The sequence below is a fragment of the Hippocampus guttulatus genome, chromosome 2, assembly GCF_054856545.1.
Source record: "Hippocampus guttulatus isolate MCC_2025c chromosome 2, RoL_Hgut_1.0, whole genome shotgun sequence".
In the NCBI taxonomy this organism is placed as follows: domain Eukaryota; kingdom Metazoa; phylum Chordata; class Actinopteri; order Syngnathiformes; family Syngnathidae; genus Hippocampus; species Hippocampus guttulatus.
Window position 1 is genome coordinate 22,572,502 of NC_141262.1, and position 17,017 is coordinate 22,589,518.

Consider the following 17,017-nt stretch of genomic DNA (forward strand, 5'->3'; position numbering starts at 1 on the left):
TTAGTTTGAAGGTAAAACTTGGCGCTCATTGGCTTACATTTACTTTGAAAGGGAACACGCCATATCCGCTTATCCCTGGCTCCTGACCGCTAGCTTACTACGAGTCTCCCGGATGGCTTGCTGTTGGTCCGAAGTTGCCCGTCTTTTCCTTCTCTCTTTCTGAGCACCAAGTTTTGTGCGGGTCAGTTAACAAGTTTGTCAAGTGTTTACGAGTGCAAGGCCCACAAAGCTTGTCGCCATGAGGAGCAGGAGCAACTCGGGCGTAAAACTGGACAACTATGCCCGGATCGTGCAGCAAACCATCCTGCAGCACCAAGTGAGTGTTTCAAACGGTGTAGTATCGCAGTAATAAACGTAAATAACAGCCACTCCTCCCCTCATTACATTGCCTAGACAAATGGGAAGTAAAAATGCGGTTGCGCAATTCTGTTCGTGTTGCGTGTATTGACCTATATGATAGTTTGCACCTTCTACATAACCACGAACCTGCACCGACAGGTGTTAAACATGCAAACGTTTGGCCAAAATGGTCCGCTAAAATGTTGAAGCTATGGGGAAAAAACTTCCATGCTCAAAGGATTTGCACTTACGGAGAAAATGTCAGGCTTGCAGCCAGTGTTCTTCAATATGCTGAAGGAGTTGCCAAGTAAGCTTTCTCTCACACTATACTCACGAAAGAGCAGATTTGTGTTTACTCATTTACTCGTTATAATCCCTGAAGCAAAAAAAAAAAAAAAAAATTATGCAGGCATGTAATGAGATGTCAGTTCTCATTGTGTTCATGTGTGAGAGACACATGAAGACATTGTAATTGACTAAAACACACTTAACCTTCTTACAAAATATTCCATAGCACCTGTTTTCACTCTCATTCGCACAGTTTCCAAATAATATGCTCTCTTAAAGCTGTTTGTCACTCCCAGTTAAAGTATTACTGTTAAACTGACACATAAGCAAAAGAAAAGAATTAAGCACAAAAAAAACACAAAATGTTCAACCAAATCATATCATTTTGCTTGAACCGGTCAGCTTGCTTTATGCTAACATATGCGAAACGACAGGATGGATTAAAAAGATTTGAGTTTGCGTTTGTAGGTCCTAAATGTAAAATTAATGTTGGCAAGCAGTTAATAAATAAATAAATAAAATCTCTGTTATAACGAGTCAACACTTGTAATGTGCTTTGTTTGGGGGCTGAAGAGACAATAAATCAGTATTGCGCGCTCCACAGAACCCCGTCACGGGCCTTCTGCCCGGAAGTGGCGACCAGCCGGACGCTTGGGTCCGCGACAACGTTTACAGCATCGTGTCTGTGTGGGCGCTCAGCCTGGCCTACAGGAAGAACGCCGACAGGGATGAAGACAAGGCTAAGGCCTACGAACTCGAACAGGTAGGCGGAAATAAGAAAGTACACATTTCTTGCTAACTGTGCTTCATTCAGTTTTTTCAGCTGTCCATACCGTGGTGCCTTGAGATCCAAGTGGCCTGACTTACGAGTTTTTCGACAAAAGAGCCATTTAGTCTTTTTTTTTTTTAACTTGGACTTGCAAGCGCAAAAAGAAGTCTACTCTTTATGGTGTATGTCTTCACTTTTAAACTTTTAGTCAAGTACAGCAGTGGAATTAGTACTCTTACCAGAGTCTTTTTTTTTTATTTTTTTATCTGTCCTTCTACTAAAGTGCTGAGTGTGAGAACTGTTGCCACCTCTACTTGTGCATGTCGTTGCTGACCATGTCCTTCCGTCCGTCCGTCCGTGTGTCTCCACAGAGCGTGGTGAAGCTGATGAGAGGCGTCCTGCAGTGCATTATGCGGCAGGTATGTGGCGACACCTCCGTGCAGGCGGCACCACTATGAGCTCATCGTGTCTGACGCATTTTCTTGTCTGGTCTGGCTTTGGAATCTTTCCTTACTTGCAGCTGGACAAAGTGGAGAAGTTCAAGTACAGCCGCAGCACGTCCGACTCGCTCCACGCCAAGTACAACACCGGGACTTGCGCCCCCGTAGTCGGCGACAACCAGTGGGGGCACCTGCAGGTGGACGCCACCTCGCTCTTCCTGCTCTTCCTGGCTCAGATGACGGCATCCGGTACGAGCGCTCTTCCTGCCCTCTTGATGAAACGTGCTCAAATTTCAAATGTGCTGTGTTGTGATCAGAATGATGCAAAATATGTCCATGGAAGTCAAGAATCGGGATGAATTGGGCGAAGCATACAGTACATCTTATTAAAAAACAAAGAACAATTAGCTTACGTTGCTTGCCAAAGGCATTCGTTTAAGATTCAAGAAATAACATACGGGAGCACATTTGCAAGAGCTTTTTTAGACCATGGTACATTTAGCTTGTTCGAGCCTTGCAAATAATCAAATGTTTCTTTGTGTGCCAGGTCTTCATATTGTCTACACCCAGGATGAAGTGGACGTGGTGCAGAATCTCATGTTCTACATCGAGGCGGCTTACAAAGTGGCAGTGAGTGGGGTTTTTTTTTTGTTTTTTTTGCTTCGTTTGTTTAAATCCACCTTCCGAGTGCCTCACCGAGTCCCCCAATGGCTGTTCACAGGATTATGGGATGTGGGAAAGAGGGGACAAAACCAACCAGGGCATCACTGAGATCAACGCAAGCTCCATTGGCATGGCCAAGGTAGGTCATCGAGAAGCGCCAGCCAGCACGCCTGGGGGGTGTCCGATCGCTCCTGTGACCTTTTCGCCGATCTTTAAACGACCTCCATGCTAGAGAGCAAATTGGGATGTCCCATCGCTATTAGTCAGCGGACTCCCATTGACGGGGAAAAAAAAAGAAAAGAAAAAGAAAGTACCTGTCCAAGTCAACATGGTCCAAATTCCAGATACTAATGGTTGTAAGATTGCACTGACCTTGCAATCATGATGTGGAGCCGCACTGTGAGCGAGGTTTGTCGCCTTGTGGCGATCGGGGAGGGATCAGGTTCCCCGTGTCTTCCAAGAATGGATTCCCACTCTGAAATAACACACACTCACACACACAAATGCGCAGTGGCTAAATTAAGACGCGGGGAATCAGGCTTCGCGACGGAATGTAATTATCACGAAAACATAGTGGCGAGCAGTGCGTTTGCTACCTGCGCCTTCAGTGAGGAATTAAAAGCACCACAGTCACGTCGCAATTATAAAAAAAAAAAAACACCAAAACTACACAAAACCACAACTAGCCGTGCACATAACGTGGAGCTGCTGACTGTCAGTGCTTCGTAAAGTAGCAAATACATGTGACAAAATTCTATAAAATACACGATGTATCCAAAAGGTGGATGAACCTTTCGGCACGAACGGTGCCTTAACAGATGAGTAAGTTACTCATGGTATTGGCACTAACGCAGGCCAAAGTAAATGTAGGTTGGTGCTTCGAATCAGGAATCAGAAACCCGAAACCTTCAGCTTCATGAATTCCATCCAATTCCAGGCAGCTCTGGAGGCTCTGGATGATCTCAATCTCTTTGGAGCCAAAGGTGGACCCGGATCGGTGGTCCACGCCCTCGCTGATGACATCCAGCACTGTCAGGTACTGTTCGGTCAGTGATCGTGCTCCCTCTGGTGGCACGCAAGAGAATTACAGAATCGTGACGTTCAATTTGTGCATAATATTACAGTGGCTGACACTATTTTTTCCAATCCAGTCCGGGACATTTGTTCAGTACAGTTCGGATAGTTGCAGTTAACTTTTTGCTTTTAATCTTTTTCAATAGTTTGTTTTCAATTAACTGATTGGTGAGACTTGGGTGTTGGGTTTGAGAGGCGCTGTGTGAAACTACGTTCTTCGTTCTTCTCTTTGTTAGTCCATCCTGACCTCCATGCTTCCCAGGGCTTCCGTCTCCAAAGAGGTGGATGCCGGGGTCCTGGCCATCATCTCCTATCCCGCCTTTGCCGTGGAGGACATAAACATCGTCAACATGACCAAGGAGGAGATCATCTCCAAGCTGCAGGTGCTCACATCTGGATCTCCTTTGTGGTTCAGTCCTAGAGCTGCGGGGCAGACCAAAACAAAATTTAAAAAAACGGACTATTCTGTCTGCATGTGTGCGTTCAGGGTCGTTACGGCTGCTGCAGGTTCCTCCGAGATGGACACAAAACTCCCAAAGAGGTCCATGACGGGAAGCCAAGAGCGGGAGGGAATCTGATAGAGTCGACGCGTCTGATTGTTGCCGTCTTTTTTCCCCCGCCCTCAGGATCCCAACCGTCTGTATTACGAATCGGCCGAGCTCAAATTGTTTGAGAACATCGAGTGCGAATGGCCTCTCTTCTGGACATACTTCATCCTGGATGGAATTTTCATCAACAGCCCCGAGCAGGTACAGCGCAATCCCGCCTCAGGAATTGCACAACTGATATCTCAGCGTCGGTGCGCTTGTCGAGAACATTGTTCGCTTTGTGCAACTCATATTTCACATACAGCGACGGCATCGTTACTTTTTTTTTCTAAATGATCCTTCTGTCTGGCTCCCACTGAAAAAAAAGAAGAAGATTCTGCTTGTCCCCGCATGCAGGTGCAGGAGTACCAGGACGCTTTAGAGGGCATCTTGATCAAGCAAAAGGACGGAATCCGACTGCTGCCCGAGCTCTACAGCGTGCCGCCAGACAAGGTTGAAGTTTACTTTTTTCTCGCGCGAGATCAACTCCAGTCTGCCGCTTTGCTTTTCATTCTGTGTTTGTTGGCAAACAGGTGGAGGAGGAGTACGTCAATCCTCACACAGTGGAGAGGATTCCCATGGGGAAGTGTCCCCTCAAGTGGGGACAGTCTCTTTACATCCTGGGAAAGCTTTTATCTGAGGTCAGTGTCGCGTTATTATTATTATTTTTTACGCCAAAGACATTCTGATCATGATAATGTGCCGCCGTGCCTCCCTCGGCCTCCCAGGGTTTTCTTGCTCCCGGAGAGATCGACCCCCTGAACCGTCGCTTCTCCACCATCCCCAAGCCCGACGTGGTTGTGCAAGGTCAGCGCTTAGGCGGAACCAGAACCGCAATAGCTTTTTAGACACAACCAGTCCAAGACACGGATACAGAACAGGAGTTCGGCAAGTCGCTCTTTACAGCACCCCATTTTCGCAAGAACAACATAAAAGAGAGAGAAGGGGGGAAAAAAACAACCCCTAACTGAGTTCCTATCAGGGGAGCACAATATGGATTTGATTAAAATAAAAAATAGGCAAACAGGTTGAAATTAATACATGAGACACAGACTAGTGCACGAGCGCATGTGGAGGTGGGGTTAGTTAGTTTTTTTTTTGGTGGGGGGGGCTCAACATTACAAAGGGCAGCGTTCTTTGTAATGTTGTAACAGACGCTCGTTCCTACCAACTGCTGTCAGGCTGCTGAATAAAAAATAGCAACAATAATATTCAATAATTGAATGATGTGGAAAACAACTGTAAATAGCACTGCGATTTATCCATTTTGTATTTATATTGCACTTAATTGGACGGTGTTTGTTTGTTTTTTCTTCTTCTTTCTGCCTACATTCTTGCTGCTAGAGGCTGTAAATTTCCCCAGTGTGGGACTAATAAAGGATATCTTATCTTATCTTAGCCAGCAAGGTGCCACCACATCCCATTCTCCAGGTGCGCCATAATAGAAGATGGGAGAGCGTATGGGGGGGAAGCCAACAAAGGCGTTGATAGATCGCGTTGTGTATTGCATATGTGTGATCACACGAGTGTGTACGTGCGAGTCTGTATGAAAGCGTGGAGCTGCCAATGTAAAGTATTTTGACACTACAAATACGTTCAAACATACTCGCAAGTACGTTCAAACGTATTTGCCAGTTAAAATATTTTTACTCCACATTGGCAGCTCTACGCTTCAGGTAATCATTTATACAGTACACTGAAGTCAGTGGTTTTAAAAGTGTGCGTGTGGTATGCAAAGGAATTGCTGCCCAAATAGAGTTCAGTTGCATGAGCGGCCAGATAAAAGAACGTAACGTATTGGGGCGGATCTCACCACGAGCCTTGACTTGACAGTTTCTAACATGCCTCTCCTTGCTCCCGCTCTGTGCTGGCAGTGTCGGTCCTGGCCGAGACGGAGGAGATTAAACAGCTACTGCTGAAGCACGGCATCGACGTGGAGACGGTGGCCGACATCCATCCCATCCACGTGCAGCCTTCCCGAGTGCTCAGCCACATCTACGCCAGGCTCGGTACGCCTCTGCAAAAATCCGTGGAATGACGAAGAGAGCGGTTGGTGTCTCAACGCCGCTTGTGCTTCAGGTCGGAACCCCAGACTGGGTTTGACGGGACGGCCCTACAGGAGGATCGGAGAGCTGGGAACCTCCAAATTCTACATCATCAGGAACAGCATTTTCTCATTCACTCCTCAGGTGAGTGGGTGAGTGTATTTTGGAAATTCACTTTCTTCCCTTAATAATAATAATAATAATCAGGGTGTCCCCCGCCTACTGCCCGGAGATGGCTGGGATAGGCTCCAGCACCCCCCGCGACCCTAGTGAGGATCAAGCGGTTCGGAAAATGGATGGATGGATAATAATGCATTTTATTTAAAAGCGCCTTTCATGCCACCCAAGGACACTGTACAGACAATAAGAAAATACAATGTAAAAATTAGTAAACGAGATATTATATAAAAACAGGACATAAAATCATAAAAACATAGGAAATGGAAGAGCTATGTGTTGTAGGCAATCCTGAACAGGTGTGTTTTTAGACGGGACTTGAAAGTGGAAAGAGGTGTGCAGTTTTGGAGGTCCGGAGGTAGGTTGTTCCAGAGCTTTGGAGCAGCGTGACTGAAGGATCTGGCTCCCATGGTGCTCAGTCGGGCAGGGGGCACTGACAGGCGGAGGGAGGACGAGGATCTGAGGGAGCGAGAGGGGATATGCACCTGGAGAAGGTCGGATAGGTAAGGAGGGGCCAGGTTGTGGATGGCCATATATGTATATAGAAGCAGTTTGTAATTGATGCGATGTTGAACAGGGAGCCAGTGGAGCTGTTGGAGAACGGGGGTGATGTGCTGCTGGGAAGATGTTTTTGTGATGTTGCGAGCAGAGGCGTTTTGAACCAGCTGGATTTTATGAAGGGACTTTTTTTGGTGGGGGGGGGTCAACATTACAAAGGGCAGCGTTCTTTGTAATGTTGTAACAGACGCTCGTTCCTACCAACTGCTGTCAGGCTGCTGAATAAAAAATAGCAACAATAATATTTAATAATTGAATGATGTGGAAAACAACTGTAAATAGCACTGCGATTTATCCATTTTGTATTTATATTGCACGGTGTTTGTTTAATTGGACTCCCTTGTGCTAAATGGCTTTAAAAAACAACAACATTATCATATGACTATATGACTCTTCTTAACTTTTTTTTTCCTCTCCTAAATAATAATTATACTACGGCAGTTTTCTGAAAAATAGGTCATGTTTGCGTATGGATTATGAAGGGGTCCTTCCCCAAAAATCTAGTCGAGTGGTTTGCACGTGTGCCTTCCAGTTCTGAGGTTCCATTGTGCTGCGTGAAATGAGGGGGGGGAGAAACGCTGCAAAGGTTTTAACGATAACGTCACGCCGTCATTCCGCAGTTTCTAGACCACCAGCAGTTCTACCTGGCCCTGGACAACAAAATGATCGTGGAGATGCTGAGGACGGAAATTTCCTACCTGTCGTCCAGATGGAGGATGACGGGAAGACCCACCGTCACCTTCCCCATCTCGCAGACGATGCTGAGTGAGCGCGCGGAGACGCCGACGCGTGTTTCTTTTTTCTCACACACCACCTCGCGGTTCTAAGGTCGATCCTCCAACGCCTTACAGCCGAAGACCACAGCAACCTGGATCCCGCCGTGCTCGCCACCCTGAAGAAACTACGGGATGGCTACTACGGCGGAGCGAGGTCAAGCTGCGGCCGCGCCGAGTCCATCTCCACCGCTGTTGTATAAAACGCTGTGGCTCTTCCTCCTCCGCCCCTCTCCAGGATCCAGACGGGAAAGCTGTCAGAATTCTTGACCACTTCGTGTTTCGCTCACCTCAGCTTCTTGGATGGTAAGGCCTCGGGCAGCACGGGCATCTGTGCCAAGGACGAGTTTGCTGACGCCGACGGCGAGGGATACGTGCATGAGTTGGGCCGTGACGACGGTAAGCAAACGGGCAGTGGAGATAGAGGACGAATGGGCGACGGCTTGTCTCCTTGTCCTTCCACCGGATTTCTCCCGCTTCTTCCGGTCATTTTTTTTCCATCATATCAAACTGACCCTCACATGCCCTCTCTCCGCCCCAAGATGACTTACTCTTCATGGCAGCAAACACAAGAGGCCTTTACATTGCTTTGCTTTCACGGTGGGCTAGTCCAAGGATTCTCAAACTGAGGTCTGCGTGACACAATTGAAAACGCGGGCATACCAAGAGTACGGGAGAGGGGGGGTGGAATACTCCCTTGATCCAAAAAGTTTGAGAAACCCTCGGCTAGCGTTTCGCACGTATGCTTAACAGATTTGAGGTTCCAAATTGGAATCCGGCCTGCAGATTTTCTGTGTGGAGTTGCTCGCATAGTCCCCCCCCCCAGTCCCAAAAACATCCACGATCGCTTCAGTGAAAAATTGTCCCGAGGTGTGAATGTGAACGTGAATGCTTGTTTGTCTGCGATGCCACCCACATGTCAGTGCTTCAGTGTTAACACTTGATAGGCGACGGCTGATAGGAATTTGAGTTAAAAAAAACCCAAAAACGACAAGCTACAGCACCCGCCTCCTACCTCCCACAGAGGCCGACGATCTGGCTCAGTACCTGGACCACCTCTTGGCCCACGCGGCCGACAAGAAGTCCAAAGCGCAGGTAGGAGGGCTGGGCAAGTTCAAGGCGGCCGCCACCAAAACCAAAGATATGGTGAGCCTGAAGAACAAGGCCCAGGGCCTCAACGTGCAAGGTGGGCGCAGCCGCAGGACTTGTCATCTGGAGCCGCTTTAGACAAAACCGTCATTCCTCCTTCCCCACGCATTCTAGAGGTCAACATGTACCTGCCCAATAAGCTGTTCCGCTCACATCAGCCGTCCCTCAACCTGAACCTTCCGGACTCTTCCGCACTGCCGGACAATCGGGTGAGTCTTGACTTGAGCTCAACTGAAACGAATCGCCGCTCCCGCCCACTACATTGATGTCAGAGATCCAATTTCGCTTACTTGATCCGAGGTCCTTTTCTTGTCGAATGGACGCCTCGGCACCACGAAGGTCCGGAAACGTTTGGGTTGTGATGTTTCAGGTCCCAGAAGTGACGGTGACACCCGAGAGCGGCGTGCCGCGCGACGCCAGCGGAGCCGTGGATTACTACGCTCTGGCGCGCCTCCTGAAAGACACGCAAAGTCTGCAAGACCAAGCCGACATCCTCTATATCCTCTTCATGGACAAGTGAGCTTCGCATCAAATGGCGCCGCCTTGACTTACGAGTTTTTTTGTTGTTGTTGTTATTGCCACTCCCACTTGACGTTTTCCTGGAAAAGATTTCACCAAACCATATAATTTGGTTTTACGAAGGGCCGTTAGCTTAATGCTAACGCAATGAGAAATGCCATAAACGAGCTAACAAAGCTAGCCTCGATATTGCTGCAGTTATAAACCCTTAAACAACTGATCTTTTAAGACAAACAGCACATACAAATGAGCGTATAACAATAATCATGTGTTCATACAACTCTGACAACTAAAAGCCGTTTATTTACTGTCTTCTGTTTCATCATCAAATCTCAGTGTAGTACGCCTGTATGTATTACACTGTCGCGCTCAGAAGGAGCAGCACAAAGGTCATGGAATTAAAGCAGCAAAAAAAAGTTTCCTTCTTGACGTACGATTTTGTTATCTTATTACTGTTCAGCAAGCGGTGTACAAACCCCCACCTGGGGGCCATTTGCGGCCCGCCATCCATTTTTCAGCGGCCCATGACCGGACCAAAAAAAAAAAAAAAACTAACTAAAAATGCCATGACTCGACTGTTTCAAAAGGTTGACAAATTTTAAAGTGGCCCTTTCATCCTTCCATTTTTCTGAATGCGGCCCTCAAACGAAAAAATTTGGACACCCGTGCTGTACAGTGTTCTCGAGCTACTTCGCGGTTCGGCACACGAGCGCAACAAAACCTCCGGTTAAAAACGACGTTAAAATTTTTTCTTTTTAGTTTGAAATGGCTTACCTTAACCAGAATCCCGTGTCGCAATTCAGGCAAAGGTACAATCCTCGCGTGTTAATGTCCCTTTTGCGACTGTAAATCCTTGTTGTGGAAAGCAAAAACTCCATGCCCCGACTACAATTCTTTTTTGAAGAAAAAAAAGGGAAAAAAAATAGTCAATCTGTCCTTGATGGAAATTCAGGGACGGTGCATATGTAGTAATTGTTATGGCGTGCGCTATTTTTCTTTAAAAGGCATGTTCCAAATTTGGGGGATCTCAAAGAATGCATTAATTTGCATTCATTGGGAAAGATGGATTTACGAAAGTAAAGGCGGCGCCGTACTGGTGTTTTCCTACGTGCGTGTCACAGACGCGCTCATTGGCTCCTTGTAACCGACGCAGGGGCATGGACTGGGACACCGGCCTGCACAGCAAAGGCCCGACGGTGCGGTCGCTGCTCGGCGACCTGTACGAGAAGGCCGGCGAGCTGAAGCACTGGGGGATCATCAGGCTGATCTCCGGCATGCTGAGGAAGAAGGTGGAGGAGCTGGACTCGGTACGCATTGGGGGGGGGGGGGGGGGGGGTTCCCACAAACACTGACAGCTGCATGGTGTCTTATTTTGGGTCACACTAAAACTCCTCAACTCACTTCAACATAGCTAGGTCATTGGCACCACTGAGAAAATAACCAACAATAGGTTGAAAGAAGAAATCTGCGATCAGGTGAATATGCGAACTCCCCCACCCACAGGCCTGCTCCGATTTGCTGGCCCACCAGAAGCACCTGACCGTGGGTCTGCCCCCGGAGCCCCGAGAGAAGACCATCACGGCCCCCATCCCTCTGGACCAGCTGGCATCCATCATTGACGAGGCCAGCGACAACAACATCAGCGTGGCCATTCTCACCCAGGTGAGTTCACATCCAGACCCCCCCCCCCCCCCCCCCCACACACACACATCTTCCTCCCATCCCCTCCTTCACCCTGGGCCTCTTCCCCCTCAGGAGATCATGGTGTACCTGGCCATGAGCATCAGGACGCAGCCCAACCTGTTCAGCGAGATGTTCCGTCTCCGCATCGGGCTCATCATCCAGGTCATGGCCACGGAGCTGGCCCAGTCACTCAACTGCTCCGGTACCTCGCTTTACATTTTGCCTTCGCTGTCAAGCTTTTTACACCAAGCGCCACCTAAAAAAAAAAAAAAAAAAATCTTAACTCTGCTAAGTAGCACACAAAAGCACCAACATTCAAAAAATGTACCACAGTGGGCCCAATTGTTCATCAAATACGAGGCCTTCCGTGACCGCGTGTGCGTTTAGGCGAAGAGGCCACGGAAAGCCTGATGAGTCTCAGCCCCTCGGAGCTGAAGAACCTCCTGTACCACATCCTGAGCGGGAAGGAGTTCGGCGTGGAGCGCAGCGGTGAGCGCGCCCGGCACCTGGGCTTCAAGTGCGGTCCGGCGCGTTAGCCTCACTCTCGCCCGTGTTTTGTCGTCACGCAGTGAGAGACGTGGACAGCGGTGTCGGCGCTGCCATCTCCATCCATCACCTTGGCAACGTGGGCGCCACCAAGAGCGAGAGGGCGGGAATCAGCAAGCTCAAGAGTGACATGAAGATGGTAGGAAGCAAACCTCAGCGCCGGTGTTAGCATTTTGCCACTAGCATTGGCCTGTCCACTCGCAGACGGACTAATTACAGTAGTACCTCTACTTACGAACGTCTCTTCATACGGAATTTTTAAGTTACGAAACGCCTCAACAGGAAAATATTGCCTCTTGTTACGAAAGAAATTTCAAGATACGTAAGGTTAAAATACCGTACAGGCTGCTACTCGCAGCTCCGAGTTTACTGAACGCAACAGACTTCTAGCTGCTCTGCCACTGGCTATTAAAGAGCATTATCCTGGCATCCCATCGCCTAAGAGGGACCTCTACCTTCTGTGTCTATGTGTGTAGATCGATAAATAGATGGATATGTGTCTAATGCAGCGTCCTCGTCATTCGTCCTTCGGGTCATGAGGCGTTCCGTTAGTTTACGTAAATGTGAATCACCCAGAAAAAGTGTTCACCAGTCGGGCGATCGCTCACTATGCTGATGTTTGCCTTGGACGTTTTCGAAGGATTGTTCAAAGCCGACAAAAGCCAACATCCTTGAATCAGTTCTTGACAAAACACCAGGCAAAAAACACTTCTGAGAGAACATGAACTACAGAGGGCAAAAAAAAAAAAAGATAATTAAGTTAAATGACCATTTTTATTCTTTACTCTCTTCTTTGTTTTTTACATTGTGCACAACTCTCATTTATTGTGCAATAATCTAAGTCTAACATGCATTTGTTACATATTTTGATGCAGTTTTTATGCTTTAGAAAACCTTTATGTCTGAACTTTGGGCGGTCTTGGAACGGATGAGGGCATTTACATGGAAAACGCATCTCTACCTACAAAATTTTCTACTTCAGAAATTTCTTCCGGAACCAATTAATTTCGTAAGTAGAGGTGCCACTGTACTTTGGTGCCTTGACTTAACAGCCGAGTGGCGGAAGGTCAAGTTATGATGACCCTCAAAGTGCGATTTTTTTTGAATGACCAATTCCATCTTGGAATTAGTCAGCTGACTTTCTTGAGGCTAAAATAGCCTTTGGGGCTGGGCTCGTAGCGCCACCTGTTGCTTTGGCAAGCTTGTGGACAAATACTGGTGTGAATGCTCAACAGTAGTCAAAAGATTCTTTCAGGATGACTTCCAACATTGCAAAACATTCCACACTTTTCACAACGGCACTGAAATTCACAGACTCACCTCCTCCTTTCCACCTCTCTTGATCGATCCGACGCGGTCCACATCCGCTGGTGTACATATGAAGAACTTGGTTGTGTCCACCCCATCTTGAGTTGAGCTTCAGCTTTTCAGCCCTCTCGCTTGTTTTCTTTGCAGCTGGAGCACCGCGAGTCTCTGAGGGGGCCCACTCAGGTGATGATGTTCCTCTCGGGTGCTAATTCACCGTCTTTCATTGGGGTAGAGGCATCAGAGAAACGGGCTCTGTCAAATAATTCCCCGCATGGAAGTGATTGCGCCCCTGGACTGAAAACGTTGCCGATTCAAGCGTTTTAATCAGCGCGATTGCTCGATCTCGCCGCATTTCCTCGCACTTCCTTCTGATGGCCGAGGAGAAGCATGTCATTTGTTGTTTTTCTTGCAGGCGGACCGCCGAGTGTCTTTGACAGACGCAGTCAAGGTGACCAGTCGGGGAGCGCAAAGTAACCGCTTGGTGGGCAAAAGTATTGGGACACGTTCCACCGACCAAAAAAAAAAAGAAAAAGTCACAAGCATGAGCGTCTTCGCCCCCCCCCGATTGATCCATTGGTGAATTGTCCCAAGACTTTGGTCCATGTGGCGTCGTACGCGTAAAATCTGAGTCCCTAAAAATGTGTTTTCTCCCTCTCAGCCGGAGCAGAGCGCGACATCCGCTCGCAAGGTGATAAAATGCTCAGCAGCCGCCATTGCCATTTTTTTTTTTTGCTCGCTTCCAACTACGCTCTGCTCTCCTTGCCGTTACGCTGGAAGAAATGATTGGTGGCATGAACATTTTTTGAGCTCATTCTGACCTTGCCGGGCGAGGACATGCTTCCGCAGTGAGCTCCCTTTTGAAGGGAATATCCCATCATTGATTTTGATTGTCCACAAGGTTCCAAGAATGTGCGCGGTTTTTCGAGAAATGATTGTAAGCCTGTTTGTTAAAAGGTGTTCAGGTGTGTTCAATCAACGTCCGGCTCGTCACCTCCAACCGTCTGTGTGTGTGTGTGTGTCTTGCTTATTGGCATTGTGGGTTTTACTCTGCTTCCTGCATTTGTTTTTCATCAGAGCCTTCGGTCTCATTCACTGGACATCAGCAACATCGATTCAGGGGTAAAAAATAAAAAATAAATCTTTGTCTCGTCGTTGGCTACGGAAAACCTTTGGTGAGCGCCGAGGCTTAAGAGGCGGCTTTCTTCTTTCTCGGCTTCCTTGCTTGCTTGCTTTCCACCGCCTCAGAGGTACAGACTTCCCTCCATCGAGTCGCTTGACATTCCGGAAAGTGCGGCGGTCGCCAAGGATACAAGACACGGGCAGTGGCTGCGCAGGAGGCGCCTGGACGGATCGCTCAACCGCGTCCCCGTCGGATTCTACCAGAAAGTCTGGAAGATTCTGCAGAAAGTGAGTGGGTGCGCTGACTCGAGCACGTGCCAAGATTGCGTTACTTGACGTTTGCCACCGCCGCCGTAATTTGCTTGAAACTTTACGGTTAAGACTCGAGACTTACTCAGGACTTGCACTTATGCAGCGGATGGCTTGGAAGTGTCCCATGTTGTCTTTCAGTGTCACGGTCTGTCCATCGAGGGCTACGTCCTCCCGTCTTCTACCACCAGAGAGGTGAGTCCGTCGATAGTGGAAGCATCGGAGGATTCTTTCAAATTCAGGCTGAGCCCGAACGTGTGTGTCTCCAAACACTTTTTGTGTGACGTACTTACTTTCATCTTATTGTTCTTGAAAAACTGAAATCAGGACATCTGAGCCGACTTTGTTTGTCCAGCCACCGCAGATCAAAACTGCTGCTCTGTGTTTTGGGGGAGGAAATATGGCATGATAAGGAAAAAGTGACATTATGATCACAAATTATGGTGATTTCACAAAATATTTTTCAGACGATTTGGCTGTGCTATTTACAAGAGAAACTTTACCTGTTTGAAAATCCAAAATAGAAGCAAAGAAAATCCTTCAACCTACCCTGGCGCAAACGCTGGGAAATCATGACGACGATGATGTCAGTGTTTTGGGGGCCAGGAGGACGAGATTTCAAATGCAGGATGTGGACAATCCCCAGATGACCCCCGGCGAGATCAAGTTCGCGCTCCACGTGGAGACGGTGCTCAACCGCGTACCGCAGCCAGAGTACCGCCAGCTGCTGGTGGAGGCCATCTTGGTGCTCACCATGCTGGCTGACGTGGACATCCCCAGCATCGGCTCCATCGTCCACGCCGAGAAGATTGTACAGCTCGCCAACGACATGTTCTGCAAAGATCAGGTGGGGAGGCCCGCGTCCTCGCTCACCTTGGATGAAACCGTTAACTCAGCTTTTGCTCTCATCCCTCCAGAGAGACCTGGGCGCAGAAGAGCACATGCTGGAGCGGGACCCGGCCACCGGAGTGTGCAAGCTGCTGTACGACAGCGCCCCCAGCGGGCGCTTTGGGAGCATGACCTACCTGACCAAGGCGGTGGCGTTGTACGTGCAGGACTTCCTACCCGGCGGCTCGTGCGCTGTCCAGTGACGGAAAGCCGCAGGGGTGCATTTCAGATTTTATTTATTTCAGAGCTCTTCAAGAAAGTGAAACAAGTGCCTTAAAGGACATGTTATGCTCCCCCCCTCAGAAATAAAATATTGACAAGTATTAATAAATTAATAAAATCTCCTTTAGGTCAAAGTTAACAACACATTTGACTGATATGTCTCCTTTAACTAAACTTGAAACAGCATGCGTTTATTATGCGTGGGGGGGCTAGGGGGTGTTGAGTGTCGTGGGTTTCCATCAGATTGTGGGGAGTCATGTGTTCATAACATTTGGTTCATACCAGACATTGTTGCTGTACCATTGTAGAGTTGACTTCATTCGATTTTCGTGTAGTTGCCGTTTAATGTTGTGAGGCAATAAAATGAAAGTTGTTTTGAGCACTTGTGTTTCCTGCCTTGACTAAATGTCTTGATCGACTGACGATTCGAAAAACTGGAGTGAGCTTCTGAAACGCGGCACTAACTGGACTGCCTGAACGCGGTAAGGAGTCACACGAGGTCAAGGTGGATAGAAGCATAAGGATATCTTTATTCGTATTTGCTATAAGTCAGCATTCGAGATACACATAGACATATTGGGAAGCGACAAGAAGCCTTCGACATTTATGGCGTACAAGTCAACTATTCCAAACGTGAGGCCAAGTGAAAACTTAACGCTCCTATTCTATTGCTTTGAAAACGCAGCCTCGTCATCGTCGGATCGCTTCCTGGCCTTTAGCGCATTTGGAAATAAATATCAAATATATCATATATTTGTTATTGCTAACATCATACCGAGCACACAGTTGAGATACAATTCTCACTTTTATGGTGTTATTCTTGAAAAGTAAACCTGGATGGAAAATAACAGTCTGGAGCAATTTTAAGGGAATACTGGAGGGACATGCACTAGGATGGGATTGGAGGGCGGAGGGGAGCTAGCGTCAAACGAGAGGATCATCACGCATGCATTCGGACATCAATTTCCATCCCGAGTTCACTCCGACGTCCGCGACTCCCGTCCTTCACTAATTTTTTTTCTTGAGACCCCTCAAATTTCAGTTTGCTTGCTCAATGCACAGGTCCAAAATTATTATTATTTTTTTTTTGGTCTGGAATTCATGTCATCTGTTAAAAAGCATCCAAAACCAAAAATTGTCTAATGAAGAATGAAACTTCAATCCAATAAACATTTAAAAAGTCATTTTCGTGAGTCCAATTTGATGTTCACACTCTAAAATGGATATACAGTGGTGCCTTGAGAAACGATACCCTTTACCCCCCAAAAAAAATAAATCCAAATCTTCTTAGAAAAGAAGACGCGATAATAACAACAGCTAAACCGTTTGTGTTCAAATATCCGTTGCTGCTGCTCATGCTAACGTTAGCATGTTGGTAGCTTTTTGCATCGCGTGGTAGCATTAAGCTAGCGGAAGGTAAAGTTATGTTGTTTCAAATATGAAACTTGTAATTCTCTCTGATATTAAAAACCTTGAAGCCTCTTTTTGGGATGAAATGATCACGAGTTCCCAAAGTGCCGCTTATCCAACTGAGTTTACTGACACCAGACAGCCCTCAGAC

The 17,017-nt window shown here is 47.5% G+C and overlaps 1 protein-coding gene and 1 long non-coding RNA gene across 17 annotated transcripts; one reads left to right on the top strand and one right to left on the bottom strand.

Moving 5' to 3' along the window:
- The first annotated feature begins 57 nt into the window (after positions 1-57).
- Positions 58-15,838, top strand: phka1a (phosphorylase kinase, alpha 1a (muscle)). Of its 8 annotated transcripts, XM_086103271.1 has the most exons (34): positions 61-316; positions 1,232-1,390; positions 1,768-1,815; positions 1,917-2,085; positions 2,384-2,466; positions 2,558-2,638; positions 3,437-3,535; positions 3,810-3,956; positions 4,061-4,114; positions 4,200-4,322; positions 4,518-4,613; positions 4,694-4,801; positions 4,889-4,967; positions 6,035-6,169; positions 6,240-6,349; positions 7,561-7,705; positions 7,792-7,870; positions 7,952-8,112; positions 8,738-8,899; positions 8,977-9,071; positions 9,233-9,378; positions 10,535-10,688; positions 10,885-11,043; positions 11,137-11,266; positions 11,452-11,553; positions 11,634-11,749; positions 13,066-13,101; positions 13,331-13,366; positions 13,577-13,606; positions 13,993-14,037; positions 14,164-14,325; positions 14,488-14,541; positions 14,993-15,193; positions 15,264-15,838. In XM_086103271.1, exons 1-34 carry the CDS (start codon positions 239-241, stop codon positions 15,435-15,437), a joined length of 3,756 nt encoding a protein of 1,251 aa, XP_085959397.1. In that variant the 5' UTR covers positions 61-238; the 3' UTR covers positions 15,438-15,838. The 8 variants fall into 8 exon arrangements, with proteins under 8 accessions (XP_085959456.1, XP_085959441.1, XP_085959448.1 ...); XM_086103315.1 differs by lacking the exon at positions 15,264-15,838 and having other exon boundaries at positions 59-316; positions 13,331-13,494; positions 14,993-15,139; XM_086103280.1 differs by lacking the exon at positions 13,066-13,101.
- Positions 2,001-15,045, bottom strand: LOC147208980 (uncharacterized). Of its 9 annotated transcripts, XR_015099259.1 has the most exons (12): positions 14,896-15,045; positions 14,640-14,725; positions 12,931-14,527; positions 10,476-11,320; positions 10,156-10,274; positions 9,415-9,461; positions 5,974-9,316; positions 3,965-3,996; positions 3,821-3,892; positions 2,872-3,564; positions 2,594-2,727; positions 2,001-2,138 (listed from the first exon to the last, which is right to left on the bottom strand). It is a non-coding gene; the product is annotated as an uncharacterized LOC147208980 (long non-coding RNA). The 9 variants fall into 9 exon arrangements; XR_015099260.1 differs by having other exon boundaries at positions 3,821-9,316; positions 10,476-10,658; positions 11,182-11,320; XR_015099265.1 differs by having other exon boundaries at positions 3,821-8,044; positions 9,153-9,316.
- Positions 15,839-17,017: the final 1,179 nt, after the last annotated feature.